Source organism: Coturnix japonica, chromosome 1, assembly GCF_054131305.1.
Source record: "Coturnix japonica strain WE chromosome 1, WE-NBRP24, whole genome shotgun sequence".
In the NCBI taxonomy this organism is placed as follows: Eukaryota; Metazoa; Chordata; class Aves; order Galliformes; family Phasianidae; genus Coturnix; species Coturnix japonica.
Genome location: NC_140663.1, coordinates 86,971,020 through 86,990,489, shown reverse-complemented (window position 1 = coordinate 86,990,489; position 19,470 = coordinate 86,971,020). Strand labels below are relative to the sequence as shown.

General features: G+C 39.8%; 2 protein-coding genes across 11 annotated transcripts in view; one reads left to right on the top strand and one right to left on the bottom strand.

Annotated features, from left to right (window-relative positions):
• GBE1 (1,4-alpha-glucan branching enzyme 1) overlaps window positions 1-7,614 on the bottom strand; it is a 142,856-nt gene extending 135,242 nt beyond the window's left edge. For all 5 annotated transcript variants that reach the window (XM_085547128.1, XM_085547139.1, XM_085547164.1 and 2 more), the window contains exon 1: window positions 7,503-7,614. In XM_085547128.1, coding sequence (XP_085403254.1) covers window positions 7,503-7,603 — 101 coding nt within the window. In that variant the 5' untranslated portion in view covers window positions 7,604-7,614. The remainder of the gene's footprint in view (window positions 1-7,502) is intronic.
• The window catches only part of LOC146762573 (uncharacterized), a 52,337-nt gene continuing 37,642 nt past the window's right edge, over window positions 4,776-19,470 (top strand). For 2 of the 6 annotated variants that reach the window (XM_085547178.1, XM_085547172.1), the window contains exons 1-2: window positions 4,776-7,534; window positions 8,617-8,672. In XM_085547178.1, the coding sequence (XP_085403304.1) occupies window positions 7,149-7,534; window positions 8,617-8,672 (442 nt within the window). In that variant the 5' untranslated portion in view covers window positions 4,776-7,148. Of the gene's footprint in view, window positions 7,535-8,609; window positions 8,673-14,547; window positions 15,996-19,470 lie in introns of those variants that run through there. The other 4 variants (XM_085547202.1, XM_085547187.1, XM_085547168.1 and 1 more) reach the window with 3 other exon arrangements.

Sequence of the window (19,470 nt, the reverse complement as noted above, 5' to 3'; positions counted from 1 at the left end):
CTAGAAATACCTAGATTAATAAAATAGTCTCAAGATGTTCACATAAGTGAATATATATTTCAAACAAACTAGTTGACTTGTCTAATGAGACAGGTCTTCAGGCATCTATTCTGAAAAAACAGATCATACTAGATTTTAATTGTAAATAATGTGAAGATTATATTCATCAGTAAGGTGCTTCTGACAGCAACATGAGCAAAGCAGGCTTTGTTGTTCTAGGCAGCTTGAGAGTCCTTTGCTTTGCAGCATGACCAGGAATCATCACTAACAACCGGCCTTCAACTCATTAACATGAGATGCTATAAAAATGTCGAATAAATTGTCAAACAGTTGGGGAAGAGGCAAGCTGTTCTTTAGCTACAAACTCAAACTTTTTTTTTTTTTTTTTTCAGAAAAAAATATTTTTTGCCGAGGAAAACTGAAAGCTCATGTTTTAAACATTTTAAATACAAAAATCTTACGTTGTTTCACTTGACACATTGCCTTAAGACATTATTTTCTTTTTAAGCTAATGAATAACTATGAAGCAAAGCTTCAGAAGTACAAAGTGAACTGAAGCAGAAGTGAGACAGGTTTTAGATCTCTGACACCATACAACTGGAAAGGAGCTTCCTTCATGGAAAGACAGGAGATGAAGGAGCAGCCAAGATTAGAAAGCATAGCGGGAAGAAGTAGAAGGTAACGGGGAGGCAGAGAAGAAAGGAAAGTATGTATACATAAGTACTGAATGGAAAGAAAACACATCTTCATGAGATAGGTTGTCAATTTAAGAAGGCCCTTCAGAATATGAACGCTTTATTTACAGTTTAGGTGTAGTAAGAAAGCATGCATAAACACTTGAATGTGAAGTATTCAACACGACAAGGCTATTTCTCACTATTACAATGAGACAGTAATTAGACTCCTGGTCACGTACTCTTTAGCTTCAGCATTCTGGCCAAATTCTCAGAATCTATCTGACTTTCTTGAACACGATGCTAAGTAGCAGAATTGAGGGGCCTCCAGTCAGTTTTTCAGCGTACTCAGCTCTAATTAAACTATAGAGGCAACTGTCCTGTCCTGCTAACAAAATCTAGCATCTATTTCTAATTCTCTCCTGCCTTCCTATAGATGTAGAAGCTATTAAGCCAATAGGCAGCTGGAACCTTCTGATGCAAACTATGGCAACAACACATTGTTATGTCCAATCATACACTTGCTTTTGCAGTCAGTAGGTGCCAACGTGTCAACTCTTGCTCTAAGCATAACTCCCAACTTCTAGTTTTAGTCAATAATATTAAGACCTAGATTTGTGGCTCTCACCAATGTTATGCTCATCCCAACTCTTTAAAAATACTGATTAATCCAATGGCCTTGCTTCTGGTTCTCTATTATCAGCTGACTGGTATTGTTTTCTACACAGTTCTGAAATCATTCTGACTTGTTCAACAGAAGTCCACTGTATTCAGGGAAAGCCATAAGAAAAGAAGTGGGGAAAAAAAAAAAAGACAGCAACATACAAAATTTAGTTTTGCAGACAATACAGTAGACTAGGAGAAAACAGAGGTGATAAACCTTTCCCTCCCCCCCCCCCCCTCCAGTTAGCATCATCAGTCCCTACAGAGAAGGCAAACAGTCATTGTGTAAATTCTATGACAGAGCTTATTCAGATTTCTACCTTACTCCCACTATTATCCATGACTAAGATGCTACCTGAGGCACTCTTTCAGCCATCATCCCCTAACTTAATAAATTCCAACAGATGCTTTCTTTCTCAGTGCTATCAAACCTAATTTTATACTTTTCCTTTTGCAAAACTTCAAGTACTCACTACCACGAGTCTCTGAAAGTAGGGAAAAAAAGCCACAATAAGGCACCCATAATCTAATAGTAGATACAAGAGGAGAATGGCAAGCATTTCCCTTGTGAAGGGATCAAGGAACACCACCAGAAACCTATAAGCCACTTGACAGATACCTTCTTAATCGATCCAGCTACTAAGGTCAGTAGTAGATCCAGTCTTCTCCAGTCTTCTTTACCAAAAACTCAGCAACACTCTAAAAGAAGTGGGACAATCCCCTTCTCTCATAACCCTTGTCAAGTGCTACAGCAAGTGTTTTCTGAAGCTTTAGTCAAGATAAAAACTAAAGGCTACAGAGCAGTTCATTTTTACTTGTTTACTGTATAAACTGAACTATTCAATAACAATTTTTCAATGAGGACTATATAGTAAATAGATACTGAAACAGTTGCAGAGGCTGGTAAAATATAAGAAGCTACGCACGCTGTAACAACAGAAAATTCTAATGGGCAGCACTTTCTGATTCCAGTTTGTAACTCCATAAAATGCAATTACACCACAGGCATTAATGGTTTTAATTGAGCCAATTATGTACTAAGAGGTAAAAAGACTAAAAATACATACTAAATTATACAAAGTCTTTAGACTAAATAACACTTGGGAGTTAACAAAATACTTGTGGGAAAACATATCACAGATGGTCAAACAATTTAAAGCAGTGGTATCCCATGCAAAGACTATCACTTGGGGTTTTTCCTATCAGGATTTTTTATTTTTTTTTCCCTTTAAAAAGTATATTCTTGTTTCAGCTGTAGAACCAAATGCCTTTAGGTCAAAGCTGAAGGACTCGCTAAATACACTGAAATGATTCCTTTCAACCCTAACAACTCATCCCTACACAACTCACGGCCAAATTCAGGTATTTGGCCCAATTCTTCCCATAAGCCACTCACTTAACTATGGCAGTCCATTTTTCATGCTGATGACTTTGCAAGGCCCTAGGATCACTTTAGGTAGCTCCCCTTCACAGAAACACTTAGTTCTTATAGAAGCACTCAGAATGTAAAAGAAGGTTTCATATCACTTCCATGTTTTACAGATGCACACTCACATATCAAGATTTGGGTCAAATAGAGATTCTGACCCACATATTAGGGCAAGCTGGTACAGTTTAAGCATTAAGTAACCAATGAAGGAGTACACAAAGCATCTACTGGTAATCCGTTACTAAATGGGTGTTAACTCGTGATACTGATAGATTTCCCATTCCTCCCCTCCCCACCGTGCATTTGTTAGCTCAAAATAAAAAAGAAGTACAGCCTAGAAGTCAAAATAAAGAAGGTAACATTTGCAGAATGGCTTTTTGTAAAGACCAGCTGTTCACTGAAGGCCCACCCATACAAGCATCCAAGGCTGTGGTGAAGCCCTATACAGTAAGATGCAGCAAGTAGCTTAGTTCATTTTAGACACTTTTCCCTTTTATTTGGAGCTTCTTACAGCAGTGATTAAGCAAGAAATAGCAAGATACACTCAAGCAGAACTACATATAAACGGTTCTGAATGCAAAAGCAAACAGTACTTGGCAATAAAAATTTGGATGAGGTCACCTGAGAAGCACTGCAGAACACTAGTTTAGAGACTGTTGACTACTAACGTGGGAGAACATAGCTTTAAAGAAAAATTCAGCAGCATCAGCATATAGTCCATAACATCAAGGTTTGCTTAGACTTCGCTGTCAAGAACATTAACCAAAATCCAAGCAGACAGCTTTGACAGCCTCTGCTAATCAGGACTTAAAGCCCCCTCAAACACAATGTACCTTCTACATGAACAAAAGAGCAATAATATCAAGACTGTCTGCAGCAAGTACATCTAAATGACTGTATGCAAAATTGTGTACAAAACACATCTTATCCTAACTGTACCACCCATGACTGGCCTCATTTTGTTTAACTGCCAGAACAGCTTTAAAGAATTCAGAGGCACAACACATTACATAAGCAGACGACATCCCTTTTAGCAATGAAATTCACAGTTGAATATTAGGAAAAATTTATTCTCAGGAAGAATGGTGAGGCATTAGAACAAGCTGCTCAGGGAGGTGATGGAGTCACGGTCTGTGGAAGTGTTCAAGAAAAAGGTAAATATGGCACTGAGGGACATGGTTAGGGGACATGGTGATAATGGACTGGCAGTTGAACTAGATGATCTTAGTCTAACCTTAATGATTCTATGAACCTTAAAAGTCATGTTAAGCAGCTGTTTCTGAACACTGAGAGCTGGTTTCTTCTGAGTAGAGAAGAAAAAAGGTAAACTTGGGGAGGTATGGATGGCAGAAAAGGGACAGGCAGAAAAGGAAATGTCAAGAGAAAAGAATGAGCCAAGCTCATCCCCAAAGTACACAGAAAGAGAGCTGAGACAAGGGACAAAACTGCAGCAAGGGAAGTTACAGAATTAAGGCATTTTTAGTCAGGGTAGCCAGGCACTGGGACAAGCTGCCCAAGGAGGCTTCATCAATGCATCTTCAGAAATACAGCACAACACGATCCACCATCAGAAATAGCCCATTTTGAACAGGAGAAAAAAGCCATCATTATGAAGTTAACTATGTGTCTTTTAAAAACCATGAAGAGAAAGTTATGAAATTCTCCACTAGCAATAATCCATGCTAAGATGATTCTGTGGATAAACAGCAGGCAGATTCAAGCCCAAAGGGTGAGTCAACAGCTTGCTGATGTCACAGCCAGAAATAGAGCTCAATTCCTTTCCCTCCCTTCTATTAGTAAGGGAGGCAAAGGAAGGACTATTTTTATGTGTTCTTGCACAAGACACAGCAAAAACAAAAATATCTCCCCAACCATGTTTGAGAAACACATGGTGGTTGTTTTCTTATCTTTAATCCTGTCAAACTCCAGTTTTTATTTCTCTAGGTTACACACAGCTGTAAGCCACAAGGTTTCCCACCAGTTCTTATTTTTTTTTTAATATTGAATTTAACATCACTGTATACACTTCATAAAGAAACTTAGACTACTGCACAAAAAGCACTCACACACACTGCATTTCATCAAGTCTGTTTCACTTCTTGCTTTCCTAACCCAAGCAAGAAAAGCTCTCTAGGTATTTTCACTTTTTGCAACGTGCCAAGGACATCTGTCTTGTCCCCTTCACCAGGAACAACTCAAGCCTGTGAGCTGGAAAGCTACCTGCATTATTGTTTAAGCTGTTCAACTGGAAAATAACACCACCGATGAGGAGAGGAGGTAGAATCAGCAGCACAGGTAGGAAGGTCAGCCAGTTGGTTCACAAAGAACAGTGAACTTCATCATCTAGGAGTTCAGTTGTATCATGTCTGCACAATTTTCCTACGCTGAAAAGATTGCTATTTCAACAACACACAAAAAGAATAGGCCCTTCCTAGCTACGACCACTATTAAGGCAAGCAGTTAACAGCTGATCAACTAATAGGCAGTAGAGCTTAACAGCATATATTCCTAGCTGCCCCATCACCGCCTTTTGCTACTTTATTTCAGACATATCTAATCCACTTGTTTAGTGAATGACCATGCCCCAGTGTTGCAGGATCAAAATTTAAGCAACCACTTAAAATAACTGCTATCCTTCTAGAGGCATGAAAACATACTGTCAGAAGGATTCAAGACTATGTGCAACTTGATTTTGTACATATACTTGAAGCTTCAAAGGTAAGTACACTTCTCCCCCTAGACAGCTTGCCAGGTTTCTTCACATTTTTACATGAGTGCAGTATCATTACATAACTGTATTAACCATAGTATTAATCCATACAGTATGCAACTCAAGGACTGTTTTCAGTTCCATATCCCATCTCACAAGGGAACATCACAGAAAATGAGGTGCAGACACATAATTCACCTTATAACATCCAGTTGAACATAAGAATTCTTGAGCCTGGAACAAAGATTACAAAGCTACACACCGCTCAGGATCTTAAGTCACAGTGGAATTGAACAGAGTTGTTCACCTCTTGCAGCACAAGAATCTGAGAGCAGAGAGTGAAATTAACACACCAGAGCTTCAGGACACTCCAAGGAACCAGTTATTTACACTAGTAGCAACTAGGCTAGGAAAATCCCTTCTCCCCAGCATTCCTGAGGCAAGCTGTTGATACAAAGCACACCTGGAGCTATTAAATACACTATCAATCACAGTTTGTAGAGCTGGGGTGAGTACTGCATGGACACCAAGAGGCATTTTAGTCTGCCTCCTTCCCCTGAGCATTCTCTCCCATAGCATGAACAGCTGGACTGATTGGGCTTTGAGAAAAACATTTTGTTCATCACAGGTTGTTTCAGAAATTGTTTTTCTTTGTAAAAGAGAAACCCGTCACAAAAACAAAAAAAAAAAGTTTACAGATTTCCACAATAATTTTATCATTAAGGAAAGGCTTGAGTTCCAGAAGGAAGAGAATTGACAAAGAGGATCATCTAAAGTTCTGTATGCAAGATAAATAAACCTAAAAACACCACAGCAGTTCTGCAAACTCACTGTTTCAGCACAATCACGCAAGAACACTGCTCTCCACAATATGCCATTTAGATGGCAGGTGCATCCGGGCTTCCAAATTGTTTTAATGAGCAGTTTCATTAAGTCAGATCTGCCTAGTCATTACTTCCTACACACAGGCGTCCTAATGAAAGAATCAGGTGCCTTACAGCACTGCTGTAAACAGAAGCTTGCCAGGAATCACTGCTCGAAACACTCTGCTATTCTATCATTAAGAGATTACAGTTGGAGAAAACGCACTATAAGCTAACATAGCAGTTTACTCAATTCTTAATCCCATTTTGTAAGACCTAGCCATGCCACTATTCTGCCAAAAGCCCACAGGAAACCTAGCAGCCCTAAACCAAACGTGCTATTTGTAACACAGATCAAACCTCAAACTCTTTACTGCCTGCCACACACACACACACAAGCCTTTCTCAGACTCTGAGGACACAGGCCATTAGTTAGTATCGTACTTTTGATTATTAGGGGACGGCTAACAAAACAGAAGGCATCATTAGGGAAGCCCCAAAATCCTATTCAAAAACTGCCACTGGGGATTTAGTGACAGCAGAACAGGAGCAAGACTAGAAAAGGCAATAGGGACACTCGGGGGACGACCTGTACCAGTATGGTGCTCAGTCTGCTGCAAGCCTGAGCTGGAAAGGAAGAATACACCAGAAAGAAAGAAGCCCAGACGAAGTTTATTTACAGGTTACCACAGCTGGACTGCAAGAACGTTTAATTAGCAACAGCGGCCTTAGTAACTACGTCCACAACTGTTTGTTCCCCGCCCCCGACGTGCAGGAGCTCGCGAACGAGCCCTCCCCGCCCCGGCTACATGAAGAAGCGCTACCGCTTTCAGGCAGTCCTACGGGGGATGGGGCGAGACGCCAGAAACCAAGCTGCGGCCGCCAGAAAGGCTACATGGGACGGCCCAGCCCGGACGCCTGCATCGCTTGGGATACCCGTGCAGCGTCCCTTGCCCGCCCTAAAAGACCGCACCGGTGGAAAGCTTCCACCACCACCGGAGCGGCGTGAGCTGCCTCGTCCACGCCGGGGCCGGAAGCGGAGCCGCGCCGGCGTAGGGACAGCCCACCGCCCGATCCGGCGCCCCCAGAGGCGGGCGGCCGTTGCTTGCCAGCTCGGAGCTCGTCGCGCAGGTCTAATCTGCCGCCATGCTTGGGGCCTGTACCTGCGCTGGAAGTCCTGCTCGAAGGGGGCCAGGTAGGGGTCCCGCTCCAGCAGCTCCGGTAGCTTCGGCGCCTGCGGGCCTTGCGTGCCGGAGGCGGCCATCTTGCCGCCACAGCTCTGTAGTGCCGGGCACGGCTGCTATATACCTCCGGGCGGGGGAAGGGGGGGGGTCTCGGAGCGGGGCGGGCGGGCGGGCAAGGAGCCCACTGCCTCTCACCGCCCGGCGCCGCCCACCGGTGGGGGCAGCCCCGGGACCGGGAGCCGCCCGCCTCCGCCGCCACTCCCCGCCCGCCGTGTGCTTAGCGGCCTTGGGCGGGGTGGGGGGCCACGGCTGTGAGTGGTCCTGGCCGTGACACCCGAGCTCCCTGGAAGGGGTATGAGGTGCGAGCAGTGCGATAGAGTCCACCGCCGCTCAGCGGGGTGCTGGGCAGCTCGCCGCCGAGCGCAGCTCTGACGATGTCCGTGAGCTCTCATAAATCGCAGCTTGTCTGGCAGAACGTTGCTTTGCGGGGGCCAGAGGAGGCTTCAACAACGTAGTGAGTTCAGTGGATTCTAAGGCAGCTGTAAATGCGGAACAGCACAGATAGATTATAAGTGACAGGGTATCTATCAGCGTGTCTCAATTTTGGATAGGCCTCCAGATATCCAAGGCAACTATTCACCAGCCTGACCGTGGCTGTAGGCCAACATCCAGCACTTTTTCAACATCCAGCAGTATTGCTTTGTTAAGGCAGATACTGACAATGTGTATTTACAGGCCTCTTTTTGAATACTTTTTAGCCACAGGTTATAAACTTTCCAGCACTAGGGTACTTGACATTGCTTCCACAACCATCTCCATTATTTCTGTCCTTGGTTTGTAACTCATCTCCTCTGCCTTGGCTTTCTCTGGATTTAGAGTGGCTTCCTATTCTGCTGCTAGTTGACAGCCTGTAACAAACTGCAGCAGTTCATTTATAGCCTCTCCAAAAATTGGCTGCAGTGACAGTTTTCAAAATAATTTGTTTCATCAAATGGTATGCATTTAACTACGCTGTATTTCCTTCCTTGCAGCAGCTTGTAACTACACACACAAAAATCCAAGTACTTTTGTCCTTTTGTCTTACAGAGAACAGAGAAATTGTTCTCTGTCTTAAGAATCTGTGGCTCAGTGTCTGGATGGAGATCAGTGGTAAGTGGTGTCTCTCAGGGGTCAGAACTGGGACGAGTGCTGTTTAATATCTTCATGCATCACATCAGCAGTAGGATCAAACTTCAGCAAGTTTGTGGAAGACCAAGTTGTGTGGTGTTGTTAGCACATCTGAGTGACAGGATGGCATCTAGAGGGACCTAAACAGCCTTGAGCAATGGACCCTGGTCAGCCTCATGAGGTTTGATGAAGCCATGTGTAAGGTTTTACATGATCCTTGAGGTCCCTTCCAACCTGGGTAATTCTGTGATTCTGTGATTCTGTTTTGCACTGGGGTCAAGCCAACCCCCTCTGTCAGTATGAGATGGCAGTGAAATGAATGGAGGACAGCCCTGCAGAAAAGGGCTTGTCAGTTCTGATGGATGGAAAGCTGGACATGAGCCAGCGTTGGGCCCTCACAGCCCAGAAAGCCAACCATATTCTCAGGTGCATCAAAAGAATTATGGTCAGCTGGTTGAGGGTGGTGATGTGTCCAGATGTGGAGTCAGTCAGTACAAGATAGAAGAGAACCTGTTGGAGCATATCCAGAGGAGGGCCTGGGAAATGATCCAAAGAATGGAACACCTCCCCTGTGAGGACAGGCTGAGAGAGCTGAGCCTGGAGAAGAGATTCCTCTGGGGAGACCTGAGAGCAGCCTTTCAGTATCTAAAGGGGGGTGTGAGAAGGGTACAGACCCTTTAACAGGGCCTGGTGTGATAGGACAAGTGGAAATTATTTCAGACTAAAAAAGGGGAGACTTAGACTAGATATAAGAAAAGTTTTTTTACAATAAGGCACTGAAACTAGTTGCACAAAGAGGTGGTGGCAGACCTGTCCCTGAGGACGTTCAGGGTTTAGGCTGGACGGGGCTCTGAGCAATCTGATCTAGTAGGTGTCCCTTTTCATTAAAGGGAATTGGACTAGATGACCTTCAAAGACCTCTTAAACAATTCTAGGATTCTATGAAATTGTTACACAACTTGCCCCATCAGAAGGCCTGAGCAGTTTCTGTTTGTTTTGTGAAATAAACGACATTATACAGTAGAGCTGCCTGTCATAACCAGCTTACAATAGGATTTCTTTTTTTTTTTTTTTCCCCCTCGGTATCTAGGTATCTAACACTTTTTCAGTCTTGGTCAAGACTGAAAACCTGTTAGGGTATTGTCTGTGTAGTAGTGATTCCCTTGTCTGTGTTAAACCAAAGTTTAATGACTCTATCTTATTTCTGACATCATGCTATGCACATTATGTTTTCATTTGCAAACTGTCTCTGCTATTCCCATAGTTATCTGGTTGGGCAAGCTAAAAGAGGAGCAAATCCAGCTGTTAATCAAGAGCCAGGAACTTGTTTTTCACAATAGCTAGCGTTTTACCTGTACTGCTGTTTGAGGCTTCCAGCTGTAACTGAGAGGTTGCCTGCTGCTGAAGAGGAAGGAGGGGGGAAATCCCTGCAGTCTTTGAATATACTACCACAGGAAACAGGAGCTTCATTTTGAGCACAGCCTGTTTGGTTTTTTTAATTATCAGAAAGCTCAACAGGTTCAGAGTGCCATTATTAGCTATATGGCATAGAGATGAGAGAGATTTATAAATTGGCATTAGCAATTTATAAACAGTAGGAATATTGCTGTGACTTCTAGCGCCCTGGAGACAGAGACCCTTTCTTAACCTTTGTGAGATTGTAAGCAGAAATAACACAGTATCCAGACTCGCATCCAATCATCCTTGAATGTCAGGAAGCTAACTTCTTCAAGTAGCCCCAAGTGCTATGTTTAATACCTTGTGGATTGTGAAATTGATAACCATTCTATTTGTATCCATTCATATTCAAGTTTACAACCGAGGTGTGATTTTATCTGCCTGCTCAAAGATACAAATACATATATTACATTATTATTACATATATATTACATATATACTGGATCATCCATTCCAACAATCTGGCTGAGACTCTGAGGCCGAATTTGGCTCTGAGGACATTGCCATTTAGTATTCTACCTGGAGGCAAAAAGGGCACTCAAAATGATAAATGTTGTCACAGTAAATGAATGATTCTTTGTGTATTTGTCTGACATCCACGCAAAGATTGCAGCTGCCAGTAGAGACAGGATGAAGGGTTGGATGGTAATAACTGCTCTTTTGGGGGACAGTAATGGATCGTAAAGGAGTGGCATCTGAGGCATGGGCACCCAGTTAGCAACGAGAACATAGTATAACAAACCACTCTAAATTAGTCTTTCAAAGGATATTCATTAATAAATTGCATATCCTTTAAAATGTGGCATAGTAGTGCTCTACAATAACTAGTTACAATTCTTATAATAATTTCTGTACAAAGTTCAAAAAGAAATCAAAGTTTTGAAGAACATTCAAGAACTGACTACTCATATAATGCACTACTTGTATTTTACTCTTACTTGCAAAAGCAGAAAGAGATGCTGTAGGAACAAGGTTCTTTGAAGAACTGGTTCAGATTCTCCCCACCATCCTGGCTCTCACACTGGCCAGAGACCACCGCATAATATTAGCTGGAGCCTGCAGGAAGACAGACATAGCAGTTGTCAGGGGTGATGTGTACCTGGTTTTCCTTCCAGTATAAGCATAAAGGGGACATTGCAAACATCCAATACATTTCTTAATTATCGCTAATCTACGTAGTCTTTACAGGTAGGTCAGACATTGGCAGTTGAGATTAAACAAGTTTTCTTATCTCTCTTTGAGCTTTCCAAGGCTTTGCTGAGATGCAGAAGGAGGAAAAATGGGCAGTGTTGCACAGTTGCTAAATCTCTGCAGCATGTAAGAGTTCTTTAATTAAAACATAGTTCTGCAGTTTTCGTAAGGATTGAACTGTTAATTAATTACTTAGGAAGAATAAGGATATAAACTTGAAAATTATAGCAAACAGTCCAAAAATCCATTAGTATATTCCTTAATTAGCTTATGATTTGGGGGTTTTGTTTTTGTTGGCTTATTTTTTTCTTGTCAGTTTGTTTTAAGAAATGTATTATTCATTGAGATAGTCTTTTGAGGTCTTACCTTTGCCCTCTTATGGTAACAGGAGCTTTAAAAACAACACATCTTCAAAGATCAAGAGTAATCCAAAATCTAAACTACTAAAAAGCCACTTTCAGAGTTGTCAAATTCCACTAAATGCTCTTGATAGGAATGCTATTTGCACTTGGCATACAGAACCAAAATCACACTCTCGCAGCATGAAAGCTCTAGCTAATGGCTGCTTTTTGCTTTCATGTTATTGAAGTATTACTATGATCTGGTGTCCTCATGGAACACCTTCCCTGTGAGGACAGGCTGAAAGAGCTGGGACTGTTCAGCCTGGAGAAGAGAAGCCTCTGGGAAGACTTGATAGCAGCCTTTCAATGTCTGAAAGGGGGCTGTAAGAAAGGACAGACTCTTTAGCAGGTCTGTGGTGACAGGACAAGGGGAAATGGATTCAAACTAAAAGAGGGGAGATTTAAGTTGGACATAAGGAAGAAGTTTTTTACAATAAGGAAGGTGAGGCTCTGGAACAGGTTGCTCAAAGATGTGGCTTGGGAGACCTTCAGGGTCCTATAAAGGTCCTTTCCAACTTAAAAGATTCTGTGATTCATTACTTCTTAGTAAGAATATTCCACTTCATGTTATTACATCACCTCAGTAATACTCCATTTATTTTTTGTTTGTTTTGATTTCATCTCTTTTCTGTAAGAAACATAAACATTTATAATTTAAATAGAAGTCTTTGCAGTTAAACATAGATTTTTTTTATTTTTTTTTTACCATAGTTTTGAGATTTTAATTACAATCATATCTAAGGTTAATTTTGAGTTTTGTGAGGTAATGTTATCCTGCTTCAACTGGAATTATCGATTGATGTTTCTCAGTTTCAAATGCCCTTCATTTTTTCGGTGTCTCTTTGATTTTTTTTTGTTAATCTCTCAAAATTCTCCCTGGATGTTGGATTCAGTCTCCTCATTTCACTCAAGAAATATTTGATATCTGATTTTAGTTTCACTTACCACTCTGTATCTTGTGCAGATATTTCTCCTATTCTGCACGATCAGCTTCTACAGCAGGGCTCTCGTACCAGTTCTGGTTTCCACTGCTTTCATATTTCAGCTTCTTTGTTAGCACTTCATTCTCTTTGTGTCTGCTTAATCAGAATAACCTTCTAAATTGTACAGATCTCAGCTTGTGCTAGTATTCAGTCTTTCTGCATTACGTTCTCTTCTCAGGCAACAACTAGGCTCATCATTTTCCAATTGTCCATTGGTTCTATCAGGACAGTAAGCCTTCCCCTGTGATCAAATTGTAATTTGGGGTCTATAAAGGTGAAGTGTAAGCCTTTTTGGCTGCAGCTGAAAGATATGAATAGCCTTTCTCATTATGTCAGTTTTCAGTTGGCAATCCAATGGAGACCTAATTGTAGGAGGTGCTGCTCCTGTGCATTGAATCTTTTCCAGTTTCCTCACTGTATATGGATGTTTGTGCTAAGTTCAGCTGCTTTCTTGCTATGTTATTTCCTACCACTGCATATATGCACTGTCATCTCCCTTTTCTTTAGAAGAATGTAAATACTGATAAAAATAACAGTGTTACAGCTTCTGAGTCAACTGCTCACTTTGATATTTCTGATTTTGCTGTTTACTATCTATGATGGCTGATATCGCTTCTCCCCTCCATATATGCTGATAGCTTATTCCACGTTGTTCTAGTATCTTTAGGCCTTAAAACTAAGTACACTCCCAGCCATCCACTGTAGTTATTTAAACATTCAAGGCTTGTCAGTTTCTACTGTGCTGCCATGCACAAAACATTAAACAGAGCCTGACAACTTTTTCCTGCTTCTAATGTGTCTCTGCTTTCTTTTGGCTTATGACCATCACAGTGGTAAAATCATTCAAATTCTGGTCTTCCCTGTTAAGTTCATACACTTTATGCATCCACTCATAATAATCAGTTGCTAGATCTTCTGAAATAATCTGGAGCCCAAAGATTTAGTCCCTGCTAAATACCATTTCCTCAGGGAAAGCAGAGACAAAGATCTCTGATGGCCTAGGACTATGATCAGAGGCTTTTAAAGCAATTTTTATGCCTCCATCCAGTGTCTACATAGTGTCAGTTTGCCAGATTGCCACATTTTCTTTCTTAGATTTTCAGCAGTTGGCATCCACCACAAAGACTGCCACCTATCTAAAAGAGATTTGCCCAGAGTGAGCTGCAGCCAGATCACTGAATGATTTAGCTACTGTTTCTCTTCTTTCCTCAGATCATCAGTGATCTTGTGTCACCCAGGCTCAAAACTTACCTGTTAGACTGTATACAAACTATTTACAGTAAGATGAATGGTAGGATAACTGACAATTCATAGATGGGGTGATGCCCTAAGTCTCCGGAATCTGCTACTTACTTTGTGTCACCACTTCATCTTATAACTCAGTGTGCTAAGCAAAATTATTCTCGCATATATTTTTGCTTTAATATCAACCATTTATCAGTTTAAGGGGGTTTTTTTTGTTTGTTTGTTATTTTAAGGTGCAATACAGTTCTCTGTATCTGGTCAGTCAGGTCAGTAGAAGTCAAATAACAGACATATTAGTACACAGTAAATGAGAAATGCTTTAAAAAGTTTTCCATGCCTTCATCTTTCTCTATCAAAACTTGGTCTCAAAGGCCAGATAGAGATCCTCTACTGTTATTTTTCAGTTGGTCTTTGGTTCTTTAACCTTTGCTGTTAAACCACTGGTTTATGCAAATTGAGAGATTTCTTCACTGATAAGATTGTTATTATTATGTTGTTATTATTAGTAATGTTTATTAGTAATGTTTATTTGTAATGTTTATTAGTAATATTTATTTTTTTCCTCTTTCCCTGTTTAAGCTGTACTGAAATGCTCATACAGTTCACAAATTATCTGTTGCTTCTTGGCCTGTGCGATCTTTCAGCTGTCTCCTCAGTAATTCTTATGTTGTCTTCTGTTTCAACACACACACAAGAAAAACTCACAACGGATTCCATCATGGGAGCTGAGTCATTCTCTAAATCGAGAACTATCATTCTTTGTACATAAAATATTCTTCTTAAGGGCAAGTATTACATATATGATTTTATGCTGTTGGTTTTTTTTTGTTTCTCTTACTTTAAATTACTTGCGTATCTGACTCAAAATACCACATCATTTAGCTGTACACACCAAAATTTTCTTTGCATTCATATAATTACATAATGTGTTACATAATGCCAAAATGCTATTCTTATGTTCAAAAAAAGCACTCACATTTTCAGTGGTCTTGTATATAAACCTCATTCCCTCGAACTTTAACTACTTTCCTTCCATCCAGGAAACCTCCAGTCCTCAAGGAACATGATCTGTACAATCACATTGTTAGTCCAGTCATACCTCTAAAAGACTGTCATGGTGAATTGCAATCTAGCTTTAGTCATCTGAGATGGCTAACATTTAAAAGAGCTGACTAACAGTGACACGTATAAGACATGGAAAAAACAAGACCAACTATTTATTTCTTACCCTTTTCTTAGCACTATAAAGTACATTACACATTCTTTGTATTTTTAAATAAACATTTTAAAAAACTAAATTTTGTGTCTGTGATTGCCAAAAATAAATGCTTTAGTAGGTTGAAACCACTCTAGCACTATAAGTTTTTATTGTTATGGTTTTCCCTGTTTATGTCCAAATTGATGTGTGGGTTACAGCACTGAATGAGATTTACACAGAGATTTCTGAACACCTCTGTCTTGAATTTTATTATACTGCTTGAAATAAAACTTCTCAGTTGATTTCTCCAGCACAATTCTTTTCAGGTGTTAAAAATTCTCATGGTAGCTCTGCTTTTATAAATAATGCCTTTATTAAATTTTTAATTTATAATATATAATTTATAATTTTCCAGCCTATTATGTTTTTATTCCCCTTTCTTTATTTGCTTGCATACTTATCACTTTGTTTCAATGTGTTTTGTTTTGTCCCTTTAACTCTTTGTTTTACACTAAGTCTTGTTGCACTGCTTTCCATCAAAAACTTATAACTGCACAGAAGAAAACAGCCTCATGCCAGTAGATGAGATAGACTTTATGACTTCTCCATGATCACACCACATATTGGTAAAAGCATGGAACTGTGAAATATAGGATGCAAATGTCAAAATATTTCTTTGTTTTTGTAAGGAGTTATTCCTTTTCTGTACAATGAAGTATGGGTATTCATAACTGTAAAAAGAAAAATAAATATCATTCGTTGTTTTGTTTTTCTAATTTCCTTTCTGTAGAACTAATATTCTCAAAAAGATAAAAGCTCTAAGAAAAACTATCACATTGTCTACTGTCTCTCTTAAATCTATAAGTGTTTTGCAGGTCTTACTTTAAGTCAGTTGTCTTGCTCCTGTTTTAGATCTTTAGAATAAACTTATTCTGGCTTTTAGCATGTGTCCTGTTGTTCACATGATTTTTTTTGTATGTTGGGAACCAATTTTTCAGAAACATCAAGAGTTCTTCCAACACAGACACAATTGCAAGGGATTGAGGTAGGTTTCTGATATACTTCTGTAATAAATTATTGTACAACAAATTGAGTAGCTACAGGGAAAAAAAAAAAAAAAAAAAAAAAGCCCTTTCTATAAGTAGGAAAATGGATACACCACACATTTCAGGCTAATAACTTTTATATACCGCTTTGAGTGCAAGTTTGCATATTAACCAAAAGGGGACTGATTAGTTTTATTCTTTTTGAAAAGTTTTGCTTTGCATATTACCTTCATTAGTAAAAATGTACAGAATGTTCTCTGATAACTTTCCATTAGAATCACAGAATAGCCTGGGTTGAGGAGGACCACAGTGATCACCTAGTTTCAACCCCCCTGCTGTGTGCAGGGTCACCAACCACCAGATCAAACTGCCCAAAGCCACATCCAACCTGGCCTTGAATGCCTCCAGGGATGGGGCATCCACAACCTCCTTGGGCAACCTGTTCCAGTGCATCACCACCCTCTGAGTAAAAAAACTTACTAATATCTAACCTAAACCTCAACTATCTCAATTTAAAACCATTATGTTAGAGAAGATTTAGCAAAGGCTTAAATTTCTTTCATCTTGCAGTGTAAACCTGGATAGTGAAGAAAATAAAATCATCAAGAATATGGTATCTGTATGTAAATAAAATACTGTTTATCACAGACATAACTATGCAGAGGTTATAGCTGTGAGAGCTATTTAAAAATCAGAAGTCAGAATGTAGTCACGTTTGGAAGAGTAACACATAAAATGTTATCCCTCAAGAACATACCCTTCCAAAGTGTAACCAAATAAATATATTTCATATGGTGCTGTATCATTGATATGACTTGGAATTCCCCCTCTTGCAACACTTTAGATTTAGCTGTTAGGTGTGACAGGGTAAGGTTAAATCTCCTTTTGTCTCCTTCTCCTAGGAAAGACTTATTTCTAAGAATAGCTCATTAAAGGACGATGGCGAGCCTTCTTGTCTATGTGTCTTTGTTTCCACGGGAACACCTTACCTTTAATTTTATTTTGCCCCAACTAATTCTTTGCCCCAGCACACAGAAGAATGACTACACAACTGCAGTTTCATATATATGTTATTATGCCGTTGCCTTCTCAGTTATCTTTTTACTTACCTCCCAGTGTGCAGTCCAGTGTGACTAAGGTACATTCCTAAGAAATTATTAATACATGCAACTTGACTTTCCTTTTAGTAGCTGAAATAAGATAATTTCCTTACAAGACTGTGTAGATAGATGTCTAGAGTTTATGAACTGTCGAAAGTGTGATTTAAGGATAACAAGCAGTGCTGCAAATCAAACAAGAAGCTGCCCAGCCCTGGATAGTGACAAGGCTTGTTTAAAATCTTTCTAAGGATCCGCTGTTCCTATTAAGATGTACAATACATCTGTAGAATTTTTCATATAGAACCAGCATCTCCAGGGCTTTATCATCACAAAGCTATAAATAAAGTATAGGAAGATTTCAGTATACTTTCAAAACACGTGGTACTAGGAATAGATTATGGAGTTTACTATTCATGATCAAAGACAACAGCCAACACTGCCGTAGCAGTGGTGAACAAAAGCAAAATATAAAATCTTTGTTATTTCATACTTTTAATTAAAAAAGCTCAGTATCATCTTAAATCTGCGTCATTTTTTTTCAAGAACTAATAAAAAATACAATGTAATTATTTTAATACTTAATTGTAACCCAATCTGGTAATGAGAGGAAATAAAAAGCATGAAGTCTTTCAGAAACTTTTCCTCCACACATTTAATATCTTTTCTATAAATTCAGAATCTGGTCTGTGCACTATTTTTGGTCTGTGAGTAATCCACAGATAATGTGGTACTAGCATTCACGTCTGGAAATTGGATATCCTTTGGCTTGTTAGGCTGAACTTGCATGATAGTCCTGCTGGATGTAGGTACTTAACACATCACTACTCCCGTTCAAGTATTATTCCAAGTGATTTTTCTCTGACAGTCATTGAAAGTCATTCTTTTTGTAAGGAAAAATAAAACAGGAACAATAGATAGCACATATATATATATATTATTTTTTTAAAATTTTTTTTTTTTTTTTTTTTTACTGATTTGACCAAATATTCACACAGAAACATTTCTAAGCATTCACTAATTGGCAGACTAACAGTGCCTTTATATCCAGTAATACCATCTCACGGGACAAGAATCATTGCTGGACCTCAGCTCCTCCCAGTCTCTTTAATGCTCAGTCTTTTTGAGTGACAGGCCTCTGCCCACGTGTTACCCACAGAAGAACTCCCAAGAAAATGGTTCTTTTAACCTGGTGGTGAGTCTACAGCATCCTGTGCTCTGTATTCCTGCATTTAAAACTCCTTCTCAGAAACACATCCCTTAAATTGCTAAATGGTAGTACATTTGATTCTTTCTAGTATAAATGCCCTACAGCTACCACTTTTTGTCTGAGCTCCAAAGAGGCATTTCTGTCTCTATTAGCGTGGCAAGCCAAACTACAATTTGTCTCTGCATGATGCTGCTGTATGGTACTACACCAGTGCACAATGACTTGCAGTCTCTCAAAGAACTATTTTAAAGAAAACTGCAAAGCATTTGTTCATCTGTATCTCTGTAAAGCTTACCCCTGTGATAAGCATCAGAAACGTGCCTGCCTTAGGTGTGCCAAGCAGTAGTTTAGAATAGCAGATCCAGCACTCAGCACCCATCTTGGTGTTTTTCACTTCCCTTTGGAGATACTGGTCGGTGATTTCCTTCCTCTCTCATTCCTTCCCACACTGGGTTTGCCCTAAGTTTTGATTGCAAGTCTTCAAAATGGAAAAGCAAGGGTATAACCTGGAGATAGGCAAAGAGGGTCATCCCTAAATTAATAATTCTGATATTTCCCATTCCAAAACTCTTAGTATGTCCTTGGAAATATCCCTAATCATAGTCTGGTTCTCTTCTTCATTCACTGATTATTTCAAGCAAATTCAAGATGAAAATATCAGTTAAACTGAGATGTGGATAATATCTATGAAGAAGATATCCCCCCAAGTTCTAATAAAGTCAGAGACACTTTTCCTGCTGGTTAGGTTCCATTCAGTGTAAGCAAGAATCAGAATATGACCCTATACTACAGTTATTAGAGAAACTAAGGGCTGTTTATTTTAACTACTACATTAACTAAGCAGGATTATTTTTAATGGAATGATTGTTGGAAGCTTTACAGGTGGCATAAAGGAGTTTCTGTAAGCAGGAACAAAGGAAAAGGACCTGATCCTTTAGCCACCCCGGGGTG